At 44.4% G+C, this 17501-nt stretch overlaps 1 protein-coding gene across 1 annotated transcript; it reads left to right on the top strand.

Moving 5' to 3' along the window:
- The first annotated feature begins 1317 nt into the window (after nt 1-1317).
- BCL2L14 (BCL2-like 14 (apoptosis facilitator)) lies at nt 1318-7444 on the top strand. The gene is made up of 5 exons (XM_009876735.1): nt 1318-1732; nt 4190-4438; nt 5350-5417; nt 6364-6636; nt 7403-7444. Exons 1-5 carry the CDS (start codon nt 1318-1320, stop codon nt 7442-7444), a joined length of 1047 nt encoding a protein of 348 aa, XP_009875037.1.
- The last annotated feature ends 10057 nt before the right edge of the window (nt 7445-17501 follow it).

Genomic DNA, 17501 nt, shown 5'->3' with positions numbered 1-17501 from the left:
ATTCCCACTGACTTTCCTTTGGACTCAGGGTGTGTGTGTTGTATGGCTAAGTCCCAAATGTGAGTCTCCATGCCTAGGGTTTATAGGTCCTGTTAGATATGTATCAGCAATAGTGTTACATTCGAAGCAGCGAATAGTTGAATGATATTCCAAACAGGAAGGAACTAGCTTAAATAGCTTAAATTTGTGTCTGTCAGGCTGAGGGCTTAGTCTGAGTGAATTTGCTCCTTGTTGAAGAGAGGGCAGAAGTGGGGACAGAAGTCTCCTATTTCAGCTTGTCAGCCACAAAGACCACAGCGACAAGTTTCGGATACATTCATAATTTCATTCAACTTTTGCATGAGTCATTGAACAGAGGCCTCGCAAAGAGCCCACTGTTGGTGGTCAGGGCTGCCTGTCCAAACAACTAAAACCTCACCTGGGCTCTGCAGAAGACATCTTGGGAACAAGAAACCCAACAATAACACAGAAGCTCAGTCACTGTAATCACAGCTGATTGCTCCCATTTCTTTCCCTTGTTGCTCTGGCTTCCAGGAGGCTGGGTGGCAAATGGGTCTAGTGCTAAGTGAAGCCTTGAGAGTGTTTCACTTTGTGGCTTGATAAGCCACAGCAAGTAGCGAAAGAGGAAGATGGCAAAATGCATATGTGTGCTGTGGAACTGATACGTTTATTTGGACAGGAAGAAGTTACACTAGGTAAACACCACCACAGCGGCCACTGCACGCAGTCAAACACACAGGACTGTCAACCTGGGTTGCCTAAAGTGATAGGTAGATATCATAATACTTCCTAATGTTTGGGCTAGTTCTTGTTTTTCTTTCCACTCCAATAATCAGTTACTATTGTTAGGGGCAAGCTAAAGTGAAAGGACAGTTGAGAAAATTATGATAGGTAGATATCATAATATTTCCTAATGTTTGGGCTAGTTCTTGTTTTTCTTTCCACTCCAATAATCAGTTACTATTGTTAGGGGCTTTCCTCTTTTCATACACCGCCCCCTGACCATCAAATACTCATTGAATTCCCTGATCTTTCCTGCCTAAGCCATGAAATGCAGTTAAGAGCAATGTATCAGGTCTCTTGTTACCATTCTTTGATGACCTTGATCATCATCTGAAGTATATCTCAGTAACCAGAATCTCTTGCTAGAAAACAACGATTCTATGGCTTCTGAGTACTGCACTATTGTTCACGTCACTGAGATTTATAAGGTGTTTGGTGAAAGGTTCTGTAGAAATGTCAAGTACTGGTTGGTATTCATAAAAAACCAGGCTGCTCGTAAGCAATTAAAACTTGCGTGTTCTTGCAGGAATCAAGATGTCTTCTCCAAATGATGTCAGTATGGAAGAAATATTGCTGGAAGATGATGAGCGAGACAGCATAGAATATAAGATCCTGATGGCCTACGCCCAACGGCGGTTGTCTGCCCGTGAATATAGGAAACTTCTGAAAAACGAGGCTAATGTGCAGAAATCATCATCCTCCAACAGGAGAAAAGTAAATATTGATGACCAAAGAGATAAAGATGGTCCAAGCAACGAGTTTGTTTTGCAGTGTGGCAGGTTGCAAAACCAGGGCAAAACTGAACAAAAGCCAAAATCCATGACGGAATATTTTCTAAGTTTTTTCTACAACACAGCAGAGCAGGAAAAGCCCTCAATAGTGCAATCTGAGGGAGGTCGTGTGTCGCCTTTCGATGTTTCTCAGGCACAAGGTGATTTCATTTTCCAAGGTAAATTTCAGCATCAGACAAGTATGTCTTAACTCTTTCCTTTTGCTGTTTGTCTTTATATCTCTCTCTAAATACCTTAAATGGCTGGTGGCCTGTGGAAAGGCAGGACAAGGAAAGTGGTTTCATTCACTTTTTGGTTACCTCTTATGCTAGCTCCCTGGATTTCTAATTAGGAAGGCAGATTGATAGATCTGCTTACATACAAGATTCATGTTGTTGACTGTCTTTTTCTGTTTTCTCTTTTATGGTGGTAAGTATCGTATAAATGCATAGGTTAATTTTTTTTTTCCCTGAGCATTGGCTTTTTCTTTTTCATACCTTGTTAGAATGAAAACGTAAAATGCTGGTCAGACTGAAGACAGCCACACTAAAATCAAGGAAGAAAAGATGTTTGAAAGCCTGTTCAGGAAGCTTTATGGTGCAATAAATATTTCACACTAAAGACAGAAATGGTAGATTCTGCTTGAAACTCTGGTGCCAAGCAATTGGCAATGACCAGCCGCCAGCACAAGGAGGCTGTGTCTCTGGGCCGCCTCTCATAACCCCACCATGTATCTTAAACGGAAACAGTCTTCCATAGTTATTTAAGTCTCCTTTACACGTTGTTATTATATTAAGTCTGAACCTGCCCTCCCGTGTGCTGGAAGAAGAGGCAGTAGGTGGCTGTAATCCATCTGACATCCAGGGATCCCATCCACATAAACCCAGCCCCCAAACCCAGCCCCACATCAGGTGCTACACTGCTGGCAATGAGATTTTACACTTTCTGCTCTGGATAATAACTATTACCTTAACTTCTTACACAAGTCTTCAAGAGAAGGATCCCCATTAAGATACCTCCACTAAGTTGCCATATGTAGTATGTGACAGGCTGCCATATTGTTTCCGTATAGATACAGTAAGGGGTTGTTTGTTTCATTTGTCCCAGCTTGATACTGGTGGAGTCACAGCAATTGCTCTCTGCATTTACTGCATTTAAAGGTATTTCTAAAAATTATCCACCACTGACTTCTCCAACCTACTGCCCCATCCCTGATCAGTTTAACCATCTTGGGCCAACTCCTGCCCACCAAGCTCATAACTCTCCCTGCTGCCAAATCCAGCTCTATCTCTCAAGAAAGGCTCCCTCTCTCAGCCTTTTGCTAGGGGGAAGTAACCTTAACTTGCCACAAATATATGTCTGCATCTAGATATCTGTTTCTGTGTCCATTTTATTTTCACATTGCCAAGGAAAGCACTCGAGAGTTTGGGTGCAATCTGCATGTTCCCTGCAGCACGGCCTTGAGATAAAACCTCCCCATGCTGGGTGTTAACTTGCCTGAGGATCTTGCTTGGCTTCAAATCTAGGCCTTATGTGCCCTTCAGCAGATTGCTGGACCAATTCCTAAAACATTATTTTTATTTTTATTTTTAATTTTTCACTTAGACTGCTAGCAGCTGCACTGCAAGCTTGGCCAGGCAATGCTGGAGCAAATGAGGGTGCTTTTGGGGATTACCAGTCTAAATTAAGGGCCTGTTAAACTTAAAACCAGTTGCCTAATCTTAGGCTACCAATGTCATGAACAGCCCAATTCCCTTCCTAGAAGCTTAGCAGCTCCCTGACAAGCTCTGCAGGCAGACGACGGGATGGAAATACCTTGGGGTTGATTCACCAGCCTCAAAATGCAGTTTTAATTGTCTGCATTAACCCCTGCTGCCCTCATGCATTTTACACATGTTATGGATCAGGCCATTGCTGAGCTCGTCTAGATGTCTGCTGGTCACACTGGCTCTGCCACTTGGCAGTGGCTGTGGTGAGATCAAGTTTTGAATCCCAAGCTCTGTGAGATGAATTGTAAGAGCAACTTTTAGATGAAACAAACCTTGCAACAGCTCTTCCTGCTTTCTTTGCTATAGCAGGATTCCTGTTGGTGTCCCCTCGCTGAGTGGTGCCTTCAGCTGGGGAGGGTCCTGAACAGAGGCATTACACAAGGTGGATAAAACCAGTCTGGTTACTGAGTTGTCCCAATATCCATGTCTACTTAATAAAATAGTGTCAAGAACGTAAGAAGCTTTTGTTCTAGAGGTACCTCTGCAGTGAGGTCTGCTTCTCCTTTGCTCAGGATTAACCTGTGAGAACGAGGAAAGAGCATTCAGATATACCATTTTTTCTAAATATGAGCCTACAGACTAGCTATTCATGGGCAATAAGATCTAAGATTCACAGTCCTGTAGAGCGATATCCTCACATTTCTTAATACATGGTGTGCTTCTGGCTTGCAAGGATGTATGCTAGTGAGTAATGCTCACACTTGCTTCTCCATGGTCTCTGTATAGCGAACTGCTGCCCAGAGACAGGAGTAGAGGTGTACTGCACTACTTGTTCCTCTGAATTACTACCAGCTGATCTCAAGCAATAGCAAAGCCCCAGCACAGGGAAATGTATAGCTTGGCATCCTCTGGGCACTTCCACCGCAGGGCGTATGCAAACAAGTAAATCACTGAATTATTTCCTGGAAAGAATAATTGCTGTCTTTATTTCCCACCCTCCTTCCCAATCAGGTGAAACAGCAGATGTCAACCACATTGCAGACAAACTTGCCAGGCTTGTTACTTCTAGATCCAAGGAACCTCCTTCAGATGTGTCCCACAAGATAATGTTTCAAGGCCTGGCTCGGAAACAAGGCAGCAGGGATTCTGCATATGGAAGCGAAGGCAAGAAACTTGGTAAGGGTGAAAAATTTCATGCTTGCAAGCTGCACATCAGGTTGAGATTGCATTTTCTGAGGCATTTTCTCTAGACGTGGTGAAGCACTTGGGACTTGTGCAATAAGATGCTGTGAGGAAGGAATTTTCCTCTACTGGTTCTTGCTCTGTTGCCCACATTTCAGGGACTGCTCCTGCAGTCCTCTGACAAATCCTGCCTGCTACCGCAATTAAAAGGAGCATCCTTAAAAATCCAAGAAGGTGTGACATGAGAACAGGAGGATGAGGGGCTCTGAGGCCAAAGACCAGTCATCAGGGCAATTATGTCAATCCCTCTTCAGTGATGGGACAGCATGGCTCAACAATCTTTGTTAAAAGTCTGAACTGCTTTTCTCCTATGATGTCTGCGGAGACTTGGTTTTAATGCAAGCTTTCTAGGGATTTCTGGTTACAAGAGAGACTCTGCCAGACCTGCATTTTCTTTAACCTGGCAAACCCAGAGTTTGTCCTAAAATGAGTTGCAGAAAGCCTACTTAATAATGGTGACTTAATAATGGCGACTTAATAATGGGGACTTTTTTTTTGTCTCCCTAATTTTAAGTCCATTTTCATAGGCTTCCACTAGTTGCTCTTTTGTTCTAGCATGTTATCAGACATACCTCAAAGCCCAAAGGGCTGGCAATGGGAAGTTAAAGCCCCTGCTCTTTCTCAGATTCTTAACTGGAGCAAAACACTGGTCAGATAGAGAAATGGTATTGCCTACTCCACATCAGACTAGAACAGTGAGCCCGGATACACAACTATGAATTTGCCATGAACCAGCAAACTGTTTTCATGACTGTCAATCATTTCACGTTTCACGATTGCCATAGTTTGCTATCTGGATCCAATTAGAAGCCTGCGATATTTATGTTACTTTTTTTCTTTAACAGAGGAAGAAGTGATAATACAAACGATAGTTTCACTGTTAAAACAGTCAGGGGACCAGCTAGAAAAAAAGGTAACTCGTCCTGTTCTCAGGAGCTACACAGATTAGCGCGTGAGAGAGATTACGCTTCTCCTGGATGTGAGTGTTTTGTAACCTGGCACGCTCTGTCTTTATCTTGAATTTCCCTTTCTGCACTGAGGGTTTTCTGAAACCTTCACCATTCATCCTGAAATCTTTCCCAAGACCAGAGGAGTAGTGGAGATCTCTATTGGGGTGGAGGAAGAAGGCAATAAAAAGGTGGTGCATTTCAAAGAGGAGTCACTCACATCATTCCTGTTGAGTTTTGTGAGATATTGAGCACCTGACTGACACTAAGAATGTAAGTTGCTCCCAGTGGAGGGAGGGAAACTCTGCAGCTTTGTGAAATGGAAATAAATTTTCTGAGTGCCTTTTGAAAGCCTTGCCCAAAAGCTACAGAAGAACCCCCTGTATGAGTCCTTTAGTTGGAGTGGATGTTTTCTCTGTTTAAAACATAGATACTTGTTCCCTTACTCTCTTCTTTAGCTGCCCCTTCTACTCTACAAAGGTATACTCCCACGTGGAGCTCCTGCAGTAGAGAGGTGCCCAGATACAGTAAGAAACATCACAAAGGTCATGACCGAGGAAATGAAGCTTAGTATGGTGGATATCACCATAACCTTGGCCTTTTGTGTTGTCCTCTCACTCCTCCTGCATTCCCATGGCTCCTCACCTGCAGGTCTCAACATCAGTGTCACACTTGTTTTCTCTCTCTCTCTGCTTCTCTCACTCAAAGGCAAAAAACATAGAGCTGCCTCCAGAGCCTGAAGGAACAGTCTTGCAGCCGAGTGTGGGGTTTGTGTGTCATCTTTTGCATTCATTACCATGACTAGACTATATTGCACGTATTACCTAGAGATTCTCTCCTTCCCCAGTGGGATGGGGAAAGAAATTCCAGCAAAAGTGGCTCAGTTTAACCAGTCTTTATTCTTATCTTCAGATCAAAAAAGATGGTGTTTTCAATCAATGCTTTAGAGACATGCTGTCCTATACCTTCTTCAAGAGGATCACTGATCTATTCCTGGAGAATGTCACAGCAGATTCAACAAGTGAGCCAGGAGAGCAAGTGCAATGCATGAAAGTTGCCTTTACAATGGAAGTTGCCACCAGACTTACCGCTGTGGACAACCATCCTATGAATCTGGTCTTGGGCTTCGGATTAAAGTACCTCAGAGAAAACTTCAAGCCATGGATTCAGAACCAGGGTGGCTGGGTATGCATTTTGCCTCCCTTGACTTGTCAATAGCCTAAGGCACCTTGAAGCAGCACACTTTCACAGAACTAATATGGGCCACATGCAAACCAAACCAAACTCCATATTCTTTAACACAGTGTGTAGTCCAGTTGTGGAATTACTTGCTACAAGACATCTTCTATGCTGCAAGCTTTTTACTTAGGTAGGTCCAAAAATCAATAGGAGGCATTCATGGAGAGTTGTTAAGTGAAAAACACCATTCCCAGCACAGACAGTCTCTTCACTACAAATAGCTGAAGGCTGGGAGAAACACCAGGAAACTTCACGCTCGCCCTAATCCTACACTTTCGCTTAGCTATGTGCTGTTGGCAGGTTCTGGGGACAGTGCAGGAGTTCAGCAGTTCATACAGTCTGATCACACGTTATGGTGTGGCATGCTTCCACTTTCCCCATGCACAAAGGTATCTGTTTATCTTCATACTCCCCTTTCCAAGTCAGCCATGCAAGGTGCTCTTCTGCCGGCAGAGGTGCTGAGCTGCCACCCTTCATAGCTCACGTACCTGGATTTGCTGGGAGGCACTTGCATCAGAGATCCTCGTCCTTGTGTGCTTCATAAAATGAATGGAAGCATTCAGCAGCTGTACAGCCTGTGTCCACTGGAATAGAGAGCATGTGAGGTCAGGAAATCTTACCGGCAAACCTACTAACTGACCTCAGCAGAGCTAACATTAGGATGAGGGCCATAATTTCTTTTATAATTTTAAGTTTTCTTTCTGTGTTACAGGAGAAAGCTTTGACTTCACTGGATCAGGAAGAAGTAGAGTAATTATACCTGAATTCATTCTTCAGAGCGCAGGAGCCTTCAATTAAGGAACACACAGGACCTTACCACAATCTGATGCCAGAATGATTAGTGGCTATGTACTTTTATTTTTTCCGTGGAAGTTTGAACTGTTGCATGACTAAGTCTGATGGGTACAATTGCCCTTTCTTAAGTGGTATTGATGTAGAAGTGTTCTTCAGTGGATATGAAGACACCTCAAATTTCCCCACAGCATTCAGCCCCACAGACAGTGATTTTAGGTACCCCTTCGAGTAGAGATGCTTGCTGCTGTGCTTACGCATGGATAGTAAGGTGAAGACTGGAGGAAAATATTGATGCGTACAATCAAGATTGTCATACTGTGATAAACCACCAACCGAGACAAGCGTTGCCAGTTTTGCGTGGTTCAGAATGGAACCATCTGTTACCAGTTTCACAGTCCCTTGTTAGAAGACATACCCACATACTGCTATCAGTTTCCTGTCTGCCCCCTCTCCTCTGATTAGATTTTCCAAAGTATCAATGCCATGTGATACTTCTGAAAGGGACTGAGTAAAGCTAGTGAGGGCTTTTTAGTCCAATGTCTTCCCCATTCTCCCAAGAAGATAGACTTGATCTACCTTCAGTTTCTTTTCCTTTGAACATTTTTGTTTCAAATCCCTTCAAAGCACAGCACAAAAGTTGTTGACTTTTATAGCGTTATTTTGTCCACTAGTGCAGAAGATACAAACACTGTGAGAGCTCTGTTGTCCAAGAGATTTAAAATTTACCCTACTTTGCCAGTTTTCCTCCTTATTCAAAAGGAGCTCGATACTATGTGCAAGCTCAGGGATTTCTCCATAGACTGAACTGGCCCTGCTGCTGTTGAAAGCAAGTGATCTGATTCGGGTTCTTGAATCTGTATGTGTGGCAGTGGAAGGAATAACAGCGCAATATTTAGAGTAGAGGAAACTATTCATGATCTAGAGGCTTGGTTTATGGCCCATTTAGCTGATGACTTCTCGATTTCCATCCTCCACAAATCCCAAATGGAAAGAAAGGGAACTCAGGACATCTGCTGAAGCTGTAAAGCTGTGGCATTGCTTCTGTGACTTTCCAATACAAAGAGGTGATACTTCCTGGACAGACTCTCTGCTGCTCAGTAAGATCCCCTGCCATTACGGGTGCTCCTTCTGTGTGTACAGGCACGTTAACTGGAAAGATCACGTGAAGAAGGTATTACAAATCATGAATTTGAATGAAAGTGATTAAAAGCATTTTAACCGGATGTCTGAAATATGCAATGCTATCAAAGATCAAGTATTTTCCTAATAAACTTCAAACTTTCAATCATGCATTGCAAACTCTACCTCTGTTTGGACACGTACGTGTGAAACAAAAGACAGAGAAGGTGGAAGCGAGTTACCTTTGTTTCCCTTCTTCAAAGGATTCGGGAAATACTTGATGTGTTTCTGGATTGTAAATCTAAGATATCCTTAAAGAACATCCACTCTTTCTGATCACACCAGATGTCCCCAAAGGGGAATGATTTGTGGGGGAGAGGCAAGAACTTACTCAAAAATTCCAAACCTGTTGTTCTCCTTTCGTCTTTCTCCAACACCTTTTTCTTATGGAAAAAAAATTGTGAGGCGTTGTACCCTCCCACACATTGGAGGCTGCTGCTTTATTATAAAGTTGATTGGTTTCTGAAGCAGGTTTGCTAGCTAGACCTTGTCTCTGAAAAACTGTGTTTGATTTCATTTTGAATATACTAGACACTGACTGCCAGTGTACAGCAGTTTGCCATTGGTTGAGCTGTAGCTTATGGAAGTCATATTTTTTATCTTCTCTGCTTGAATAACAGTCTTTGATTTTAGCGAGGTGCAAATTCTGTATTTGTGAGGGTGGTTTTCCAGCTGAAGGTTTAGAAGCCCTAACCCACATGTGTTCCTTATCCTCAGTTTGGTACCTCAGAGCCAGTTTAATGCCAAAAGTGGAGCCAACAGCAAAACAGTTTTGAATGGGAATGCATAAACTAGCCATCTATGAAAAGATATTCAGCTGTTTTTTATTTATCTCTGGGCTGTTAAGAGAGATTATTTTATTTTTTTTCAATAGCAGCAGGGGCCAGCATAGGAAATCAGCCAAGTGAGCTGTTTCTTATTTAGTCATTCTTACATTTGTCATCTGCATCAGTTAGATTTTAAGAGCAATCTACTTCTTTTACGGTGGGGATCTGTGGTAACCTCCTCACTGGAATGATGGCTTTGGTTTCTCTAAGAGCAATCAGCAAGGCTGAGCACCAGGCTACTGCCACTGCTGCTGCCTGGCACGAATTAACAAAGCTCTACTACTGGTTCAGCCAGTCTTCACCTTGCCATCTTTTTTCAATCTGTGATGACTAAATGAGTAGCAGAGAAGCACGTGCATTTGGTGTGTGTGTGGAAGCTGAAGGGAAGTTGTGAGGGAAGGCAACTGGCCATGCCTTCGTTTTACATTAATCTCTCACAAGACATCATTGTCTGTAGGACCCTCTGGTGCAAAATTTGGGATGTTACTGTAAAAGACAGAAAGGTTTGCTGTTAAAACAAGAAATGTCCCTCGGGATTTTTCTTCCGGTATACCTACCCGAGTCAGCATCACACTATTTGGTATAGCGGCAAGCTTGATTTTAAAATGAGCTGGTTTCACTGTGCATTAAGGTTGCAATGACAGTTTATCCCTGTGCAGGTGGGTGCTGAGGTTTATTTTTAAAGGACCTGGTGCAGCCTGTGTTAGTGACTGGGAGCTGCCATCCCAGCCAAACATCATCCTCTGAGAGCTGGGGCTCCAGGTAGTGAGAGAGACCTGCCCCGGCTGCCGCTCCCTGGAGCAGCTAAAGCATCAGTTAAGAAGATCCCACTGTCCATGTGCACACACATTGCTCAAAGGAGCTCTGCCCTGGTTAGTGGTCGCAGTGTCCCTCGCTCCAGTGAGTAAGCAGGAGGCAGCAAATAGCGAAAAGCAGTGTGGGGCCTTCATCCAAACCCAGACAACATTTTACTTATCCGATACTTACCTTTGCTGCAGTTCTCAGAAGACCGACCAGATTACTTTCAGCTCTCAGAAGATGCTGGCAAGCCCAGTATTTCTAGAAAACTATGCTCATGAGGCATATGGAGGCATCCTTGAGTCTTTTCATAGCATTGCATGGTGTCCCTCTTCTTATACCCACAGGTAAGCAGTGTGCTAACACTACCAATACACACATTTGAGCAGACCGAAAAGCAGCAGGTGGACAGAAAGTGAATTGCAGCGAGGCGCCAAGGGGAATAGCTCAGCAGACACCATCGTCTGAAAAGTGGATTTACTGCCTCTGACTTGTCTGCTGTAAAGGCTCACAATCTGGAACGAGTTCAGGGTTAAAAGTTCACAGCTGGGGCGTTGTAGTGTGAGAGAAGGGTGAGAACGAAGCAGAAAACACTAAAGCTGATTGCCTTCCTTGTTTGTTATCTGTGGCTGTGATGCTCTTGCCAGGGATGGTGTAAACCCCAGAAGCGAGACAGAAATTCTGGCTCTTTTGCATGATACCTAGCACAGCAGGTTGTGGGGTGGGATTAGGAGATGTTCTGGGATTGGAACTACCACAATCCATCCTAGTTAACCCACAGAAGGTCTCTCCTGTGTCACATGACGTGCTCCGCTGCATATGTGCTCCAGCCAAAGCAAAAAGCATTCCCTGTGCAAATGCATTTTCCTGCCCGGGGTGGTAGAAATGATGGGTTGCAGACAGATTTCTTGCTGGAGTCAGCATCTTTGCTGACCGATATGATCTCTATTGCTGAGTTTCACGACAGACTTCCCCTCATCTTTCTAACCCAGGTTCACTTTTGGCAAATCCACAAATAACATATGACTCTTTTTCTCTAAGGGGAAGCTCAGATGCTTCCCAGCCAAAGCTAGCAGGCTAAAAGGGAAAAAACAACTGAGTTCATCACTGGATGCTGGAGGGAGGCTGGACTTAAGTTTTCAGAAGTTACATGCCCTTCCTGTCTGCCACTGCAGTGGTTCTGCTTTAAATATTCATTATGCATAGCACTGCAATGGAAAATTTGGGTTATGCTTATGTTACCTTCCCTAGAGATCTGAACCTGGATTTTCGTTCATGCCAGCTAGCTGTTCTAATCTCTGTTGATGTGGATAACACTACCACTTGGATAATACTACTAGTATTATTCTTTCTGCCTTCCCTCAACCTGAAATGATATATCCAGAGAAGCATCTGCTAGATTGGTCCTGTTTGCTAAACAGGTAAGAGGATGGCCTGTACCAGGAAGCTCATCACTTGCTCAGACTGAGAGGTCTGCTCATGTCTGGTAGCAGAAACGGAGGCAAGTATGGGACTGTTTTTATTAAGAAAGTCCTGAAGAAAGTCTTTGGTGATGCCAGCAGTGCCTAAATATTCAGTACACTTGTCTGTAGTGAAATTAAAATCTTTAGCTGGGTCAAGACTCTGGGATCAGCCACAGGCAGGGGTATGAACTGTACTGGGATACAGGAAAACTACACACACTCTGTATTTAAAGTGGCTGAGCATTTCTGGTTTCAGATGGCTCCCTTCCCTTCCCTTCCCTTCCCTTCCCTTCCCTTCCCTTCCCTTCCCTTCGAGTTTTGGAAAAGGTGTCTTCCTGTGAACACCTTGGTTACAAAGATTTTTTTGTGGGGCAGGGGATACAGGAATTGCTTCAGGCATTATCATCATGTGAAGCAACAGAGAAAAGGTGAGGGTGACCTTGTGGACTGACCTTCTCTGGCAAAGCTATGCAAGTCTGTTAATAGCAGCCAAGTCCTGTGCTTTGCCTTGCCAACCCAAACAGCAAAAACCCTGAGTGAGTAGCTCAACCTCTCCCAGAAAAACCCTGAAAGACTAACCCCTTCAGGTGGAGTTCTAGGGTTTTCAAGATTGCTGCGGAGGCTGGGTGTCACGTTTGCCTTCTGTATTTTACCCTTTCAGTTAAATGCAGATCACCTCGTTACTTTCTCTCCAGAAGCAGGAGAGTGAAAGCTTTTAATGGCAAGCTGAGCTCCCTGATCAACCCTCTCCAGGAGCTGGAGACTACGCAAAATATTTCTCCGTAGAAATAATCATAACAAAAACACACACTGCGCAAACAGGCTGCAGGGACAGATGATTTCCATGTGCTTTTTCACAAGCCAGTGCACACCCGAGGAAAGCTCAGCTCTTTCTGTAGGAGTAGGGAGCATGCACCAGCACCCCTACACAGCCTGTCCCACTGCATCTATCTGTTCTGCAGAGAGCACCTCTTCAGCCACTTAGAATCATAGAATTGCGTCAGCTGGAAGAGACCGAGAAGATCATCAAGTCCAGCCTTTGTCCCAGCCCTATCAACCTACTAAATGATTCTCCCCAACGCAACATCCAAACACCTCCAGGGATGGTGACTCAACCACCTCCATGGGCAGGCTGTTCCAGTGGCTGACAACCCCTTCAGTAGAGAAATTCTTCCTAATATCTAACCTGAACCTCCCTGGCACAATTTAAATCCATTTCCTCTTGTCCTATCACTCTCCACAAGGGAGAACAGACCAACCCCTGCCTCTCTACAACCTCCCTTCAGGCAGTTGTAGAGAGCGACGAGGTCTCCCCTCTATCTCCTCTTCTTTAGGCTAAACAGCCCCAGATCCCTCAGCCTTCCGTCATAAGACTTATGTTCTAAGCCCTTTACCAGCTTGGTATCCACCCTCTCCAGCACCTCAACGTTCCTCCTGTAGTGAAGGGCCCAAAACTGGATGTAGTACTCGAGGTGGGGCCTCATCAAAGCTGAGTACAGGGGCATGGTCACCTCCCTGCTCCTGCTGACAACACCAACTGGCTTGCATCCATCTGTATAAAGGCATTAATCCGTATCCCAGTTTTGGGGTACCTGGGCGAGTGAGATATAATTTGTTCCACTTTCACTGTGGCCAGTCCAGGGTAGCTATTGCTGTACTCTCCCAACTCACGAAGAAATCTTTGAAGGTTGCTGACCAAGAGAGGTGCTGTGCAGTTTCAAGTGAAGGAGACCTAAGCACCTGCAGCGAAGCCTTAGATTTAGCCCTAAGAGGACACAAATTAAAAAAACGCCAAACCTTAAGAGTTTAAACACCTGACTCCAAACCTGAAACCCAGGCTGGATATCTAATACGCCTCAGAATATCTATTAGATACTGGCTTCTCCCTGAGAAGGGATTTCTGCTCCTTTGGAGGGCAGAGTGCACAAGCTGGAGGCGGTCTCACCTACAAAATGAACATACCCTTGGAAGAGTTCACCCTGCCCAAACCTGCTCCTGCTTTCAGAGGTTGTGCCCAGTGGTACCACCCCATGCACCTGCTCCCTCATCCCTCGAAGCATCCCTCATGGTGAAGAGCAGAGAGGGGGGCAGGCCAGCCCAAACGAAACAACGAACCTCCTCCTGCCCGTTATGTGAAACTCGCCCTTTAAGAGAGCGACAAACAAACAAGTGATGCTGTGGAGCCAGGAGCTTGCGTGTGCTCTGCCGAGCCTTAGCATGAAGCGATGTGTAAAAGCATTAGTAAGGAATAGGGCAGAGTTCAGAGCTGAGGTCAGCCCTCTGCTTTTAATTAAGGCGAGTAGGCGTCAGGAAAGACAATATCCCATTATTGAGTGGGTAGTGCCTGTCATGTTAGATGCAGTGTCTGCATTGAATTAAAGGAGGCAAATTAGCTTTTAGTGCCAGAAGAAAAACCAAAATGAGAGCCAGTTTGATGGACCAAAATTAAATGTGAGACAGGAAGAATTTATCATCCCCACAAAAACGTTTGGAATACACACTGGAAAGAAACTTCAAGAAATCCATGGAAATGCTTTGAAGGGGAGTGACTCACAATCACTTTGAAGACTACGTTTTCTTTTTACTTTCTGCTTTTGAAAACAGTTTTAAGATTCATAAACAGTATTTTGCTCTAAGTGTGTGTGTAGAAGGGGGCTAGGAAATTTTCTTCTCCCTGCTCCCTGAAATGTTACTGAACAAACTTTTTATCATTGCTGCTTTCCAGTGGGCCCTTGAAGGGGGATGTTCAGCATCCCATCCTGGGCACTCTTTGGTGACGTCAGCAGTGTGAAAAGCAAGTGGGCAGCTACGGTTTGGGACTGCTGCCTCTTCTCCCGCTTGGACAGGCCACAAGACAAAATATAGGAAAATATGCAGATACATCTTCATGGACATGTACGCCAGACTCTCTCACATGGGGAAGAGGAGCAGGGAAACCTGCAAAACACGCTAATCACCAGCATTAAATGGCCTGCTTGCCCCACCACTACTAACGTTTTTCATAAGAAAGGGTTGGAAAGTATCATATTTCTTTATCTACAGCGACTCAAGCAAAGCAAGCTGAAGGCCACTATGAGAAGAAACTGGTTGTTAGTACTATGCACGTGAGTTTCCAGTTCATTCATGAGGATTCCGTAAGGACATCATCAAGTACTTCAGCTCTAAAGTAAGTTAGCTAATTACCTTCTGGCATCAGGGTCCCTCTTTCTAGCAGGTGACGGGTGAAGATTTGCTCTCTTACAGCTATTACAGGGTTCAGTATTTTATCGTAGTTGTTACAAAGAAGTAGGGGCTGTCAGCTTCGTTATGCACATACTGAAATAAAAATATACATGAAAAAATCCAGTATGCGTGGTTTTCCCTGAAAAAACGCAGTGAAAACAGTGGAGGCAGCTGTAATTACAAATAAGGTATTGAGTTCTTCCAGGTATATTAAAAAAAATTAAAATATATATTATATAAAATACATGAAAAGCCCACAAAGATGTAAAAGATAACCGGATGACTGAATCTATTCAATCTGGAAGGAACTAATGTAAAAATCATTAAATATAAAACTAACATCACAGTTGCAATGCACCAGTAATGGATAGAGGGAGAGGAGCAGACTCTTACTCTTGATGCTGCATGTGGAATTCAATTCCTTCTATGGACATTTAGACTTACAAGTAGCAAAGCACCTCTGGGCAGAAGGGAGAGATCTTGATATTTAATACGATCTTTGTTCACAGTGCTTTTTTTCACTTTCACCCCAGCTCTTCCATGTCACAAAATAACACAGAGAAAGAAGAAGTGGCCAGGGATCATTTCAAATATGAAGTGGTCTCACACAGCTGTACAATGAAGAAGAGCATCTTGCCAAAAACAACAACAAAAAAGGGAACCTTTCTCTCTGAAACAATCTTTTTCATGACAGTTGGCTCCCAGCAGCGTGTTGGACTCGGGAGACCAAATTCCCTAAGTACCTGCTCACAGCAACAGCAGTCAGTTGTGCACAACAGCAAGACAAATGCCAGGCAATTGGAAACAAATGTTGAAGAAATCCGGCAGTAAATGGTGAATCCAAATCGCCAAGCCCTCTTAGCTCTACAGGTGCTTTGCCTGATGCCTTTACAATCACAGAAAGAGATAGGTCTACATCTCATTTGTCCTCTTGGTCCTCTCTTTTTGGAGTCATCTAAAGCTGAAGGATGATTCAAACAGATGAGAAGAGACAAAACCACCTGTGTGGTAGGAACTGAGTATCTTAAACTAGCAGAAAACTCTACTCTCCCTTTCCCACTTCATTCCCACCCTCCCTGTGCCAACAGACAGACCTATGCTTTCTACAAAGACTTAGAAAAAACAAGAGCACCTCTTCCTTACCTGGTGCCAGACTAAATGGCTTTCCCTCAGATTCTGCTCATGATGAACCTGTAAGTCTGTCTAATTTAAGGCTTCTGAGCACTTTTTGTCTCTTTTAAGGAGAAAGAGGGATCCCAACAGAGGCTACTACTGGTATCTCTTCCCCTCCTTCTTCAAAATATGAAGGAGCACATCTTTCCCACCCAACTACTCAAGTTTAACTGACATCAGCTCTTTTCCCCAGCTGTTCAGGAAACCTCTGGGATGCGGGGATGGGGGAGTGCCTGCAGAGAAGCTGTGCTGGGATTCCCGCTCTGTTGGGAGGCAGCAATTTCTGCCTTTCCCTGTCACCACTATGTCAACCTTTGCAGCCCTCTTCCCACCACAGACCACCTCCTTCCCACTCCACTTCTTGCATGTGCAAACACTGGAGCCCACCCGCTCCGAGGGGACACAGGTGGACCTTGGTCCTCACCCGCCACGTGAGGTTGATCAGGCTGCCAAGGAGCTTCTCTGCACCAGCTGCCATCAGCCTCCGCTCCCAAAAAAATTCAAAAAGGATGAGGCAGAGGTCCAGGGGGTTTTGGAGAGGTGGATGCAATGCAGAGACAGTGTGGAGAGGACATATAGGCACCGCACTGGAAGGACAGGAGAGAGAAGTACATTCTTTAAGAAAAATCAGCCTTCATTACTAGCGCTGCTGGTGGAACAACTTTTTATGAGAAGCATCTGAAAGTGGTTTTCTTCCACCAAGTAATTAATCCCTAACAGCTGTGCTGCAGAACAACAGCCCACGTTAAGCCATCCACCCAGCAATGCTGCAGCCACAGGGTTTCTCAAAACATTTGCAGGATGGAAAGAAGAAAGTGGCGTCTAGGGAAGCATCACTCCGTCTCCAGCAAACAGACCATGCCTGAAAAACAAAGTTAGGAAAAATACACCAATGGACATACAATTTTTTTAAAGCCTCTATTGCCTCATGAGCCATTTTAATCAAAAATTCATTTGCAAACTCTCTTCCTGTCCACAGCAGGGGTAATTTTCTGATCTTTTCTTCCTTGACTTTCTAGTGCAGGACATATTTGCCCAAAATCTGGATCTTTGCAGGGTTCGCCTGCACCTCACTTCCTACCTAAAGTCAAATCGGTCTGTCAGCAACACCACACTCACTTCCACAGCAGCCAAAAAACCATTTCACAGCAAGGACAATGGTGGCCTGCGCTAAGCAAGGAGCCACAAAAGCCCATGAAATGCTCTCAGAGGCCAAGGTCTGGTTTCCATTAGGTACTCCACGTAACGAGAGCCAGGGGAGGTGTGATACAAAGAAAGAGGCCATGCACAGGCGCAGCTTTTTGTAACGCTTTTGACAAGCATCAGCAAACACACAGGAGGACAAAAGGTACGT

The sequence above is a fragment of the Apaloderma vittatum genome, unplaced genomic scaffold (genome assembly GCF_000703405.1).
Source record: "Apaloderma vittatum isolate BGI_N311 unplaced genomic scaffold, ASM70340v1 scaffold9579, whole genome shotgun sequence".
Taxonomy (NCBI): domain Eukaryota; kingdom Metazoa; phylum Chordata; class Aves; order Trogoniformes; family Trogonidae; genus Apaloderma; species Apaloderma vittatum.
The sequence above is the reverse complement of the archived record's forward strand: the minus strand, read 5'-3'. Positions and strand labels throughout refer to the sequence as shown.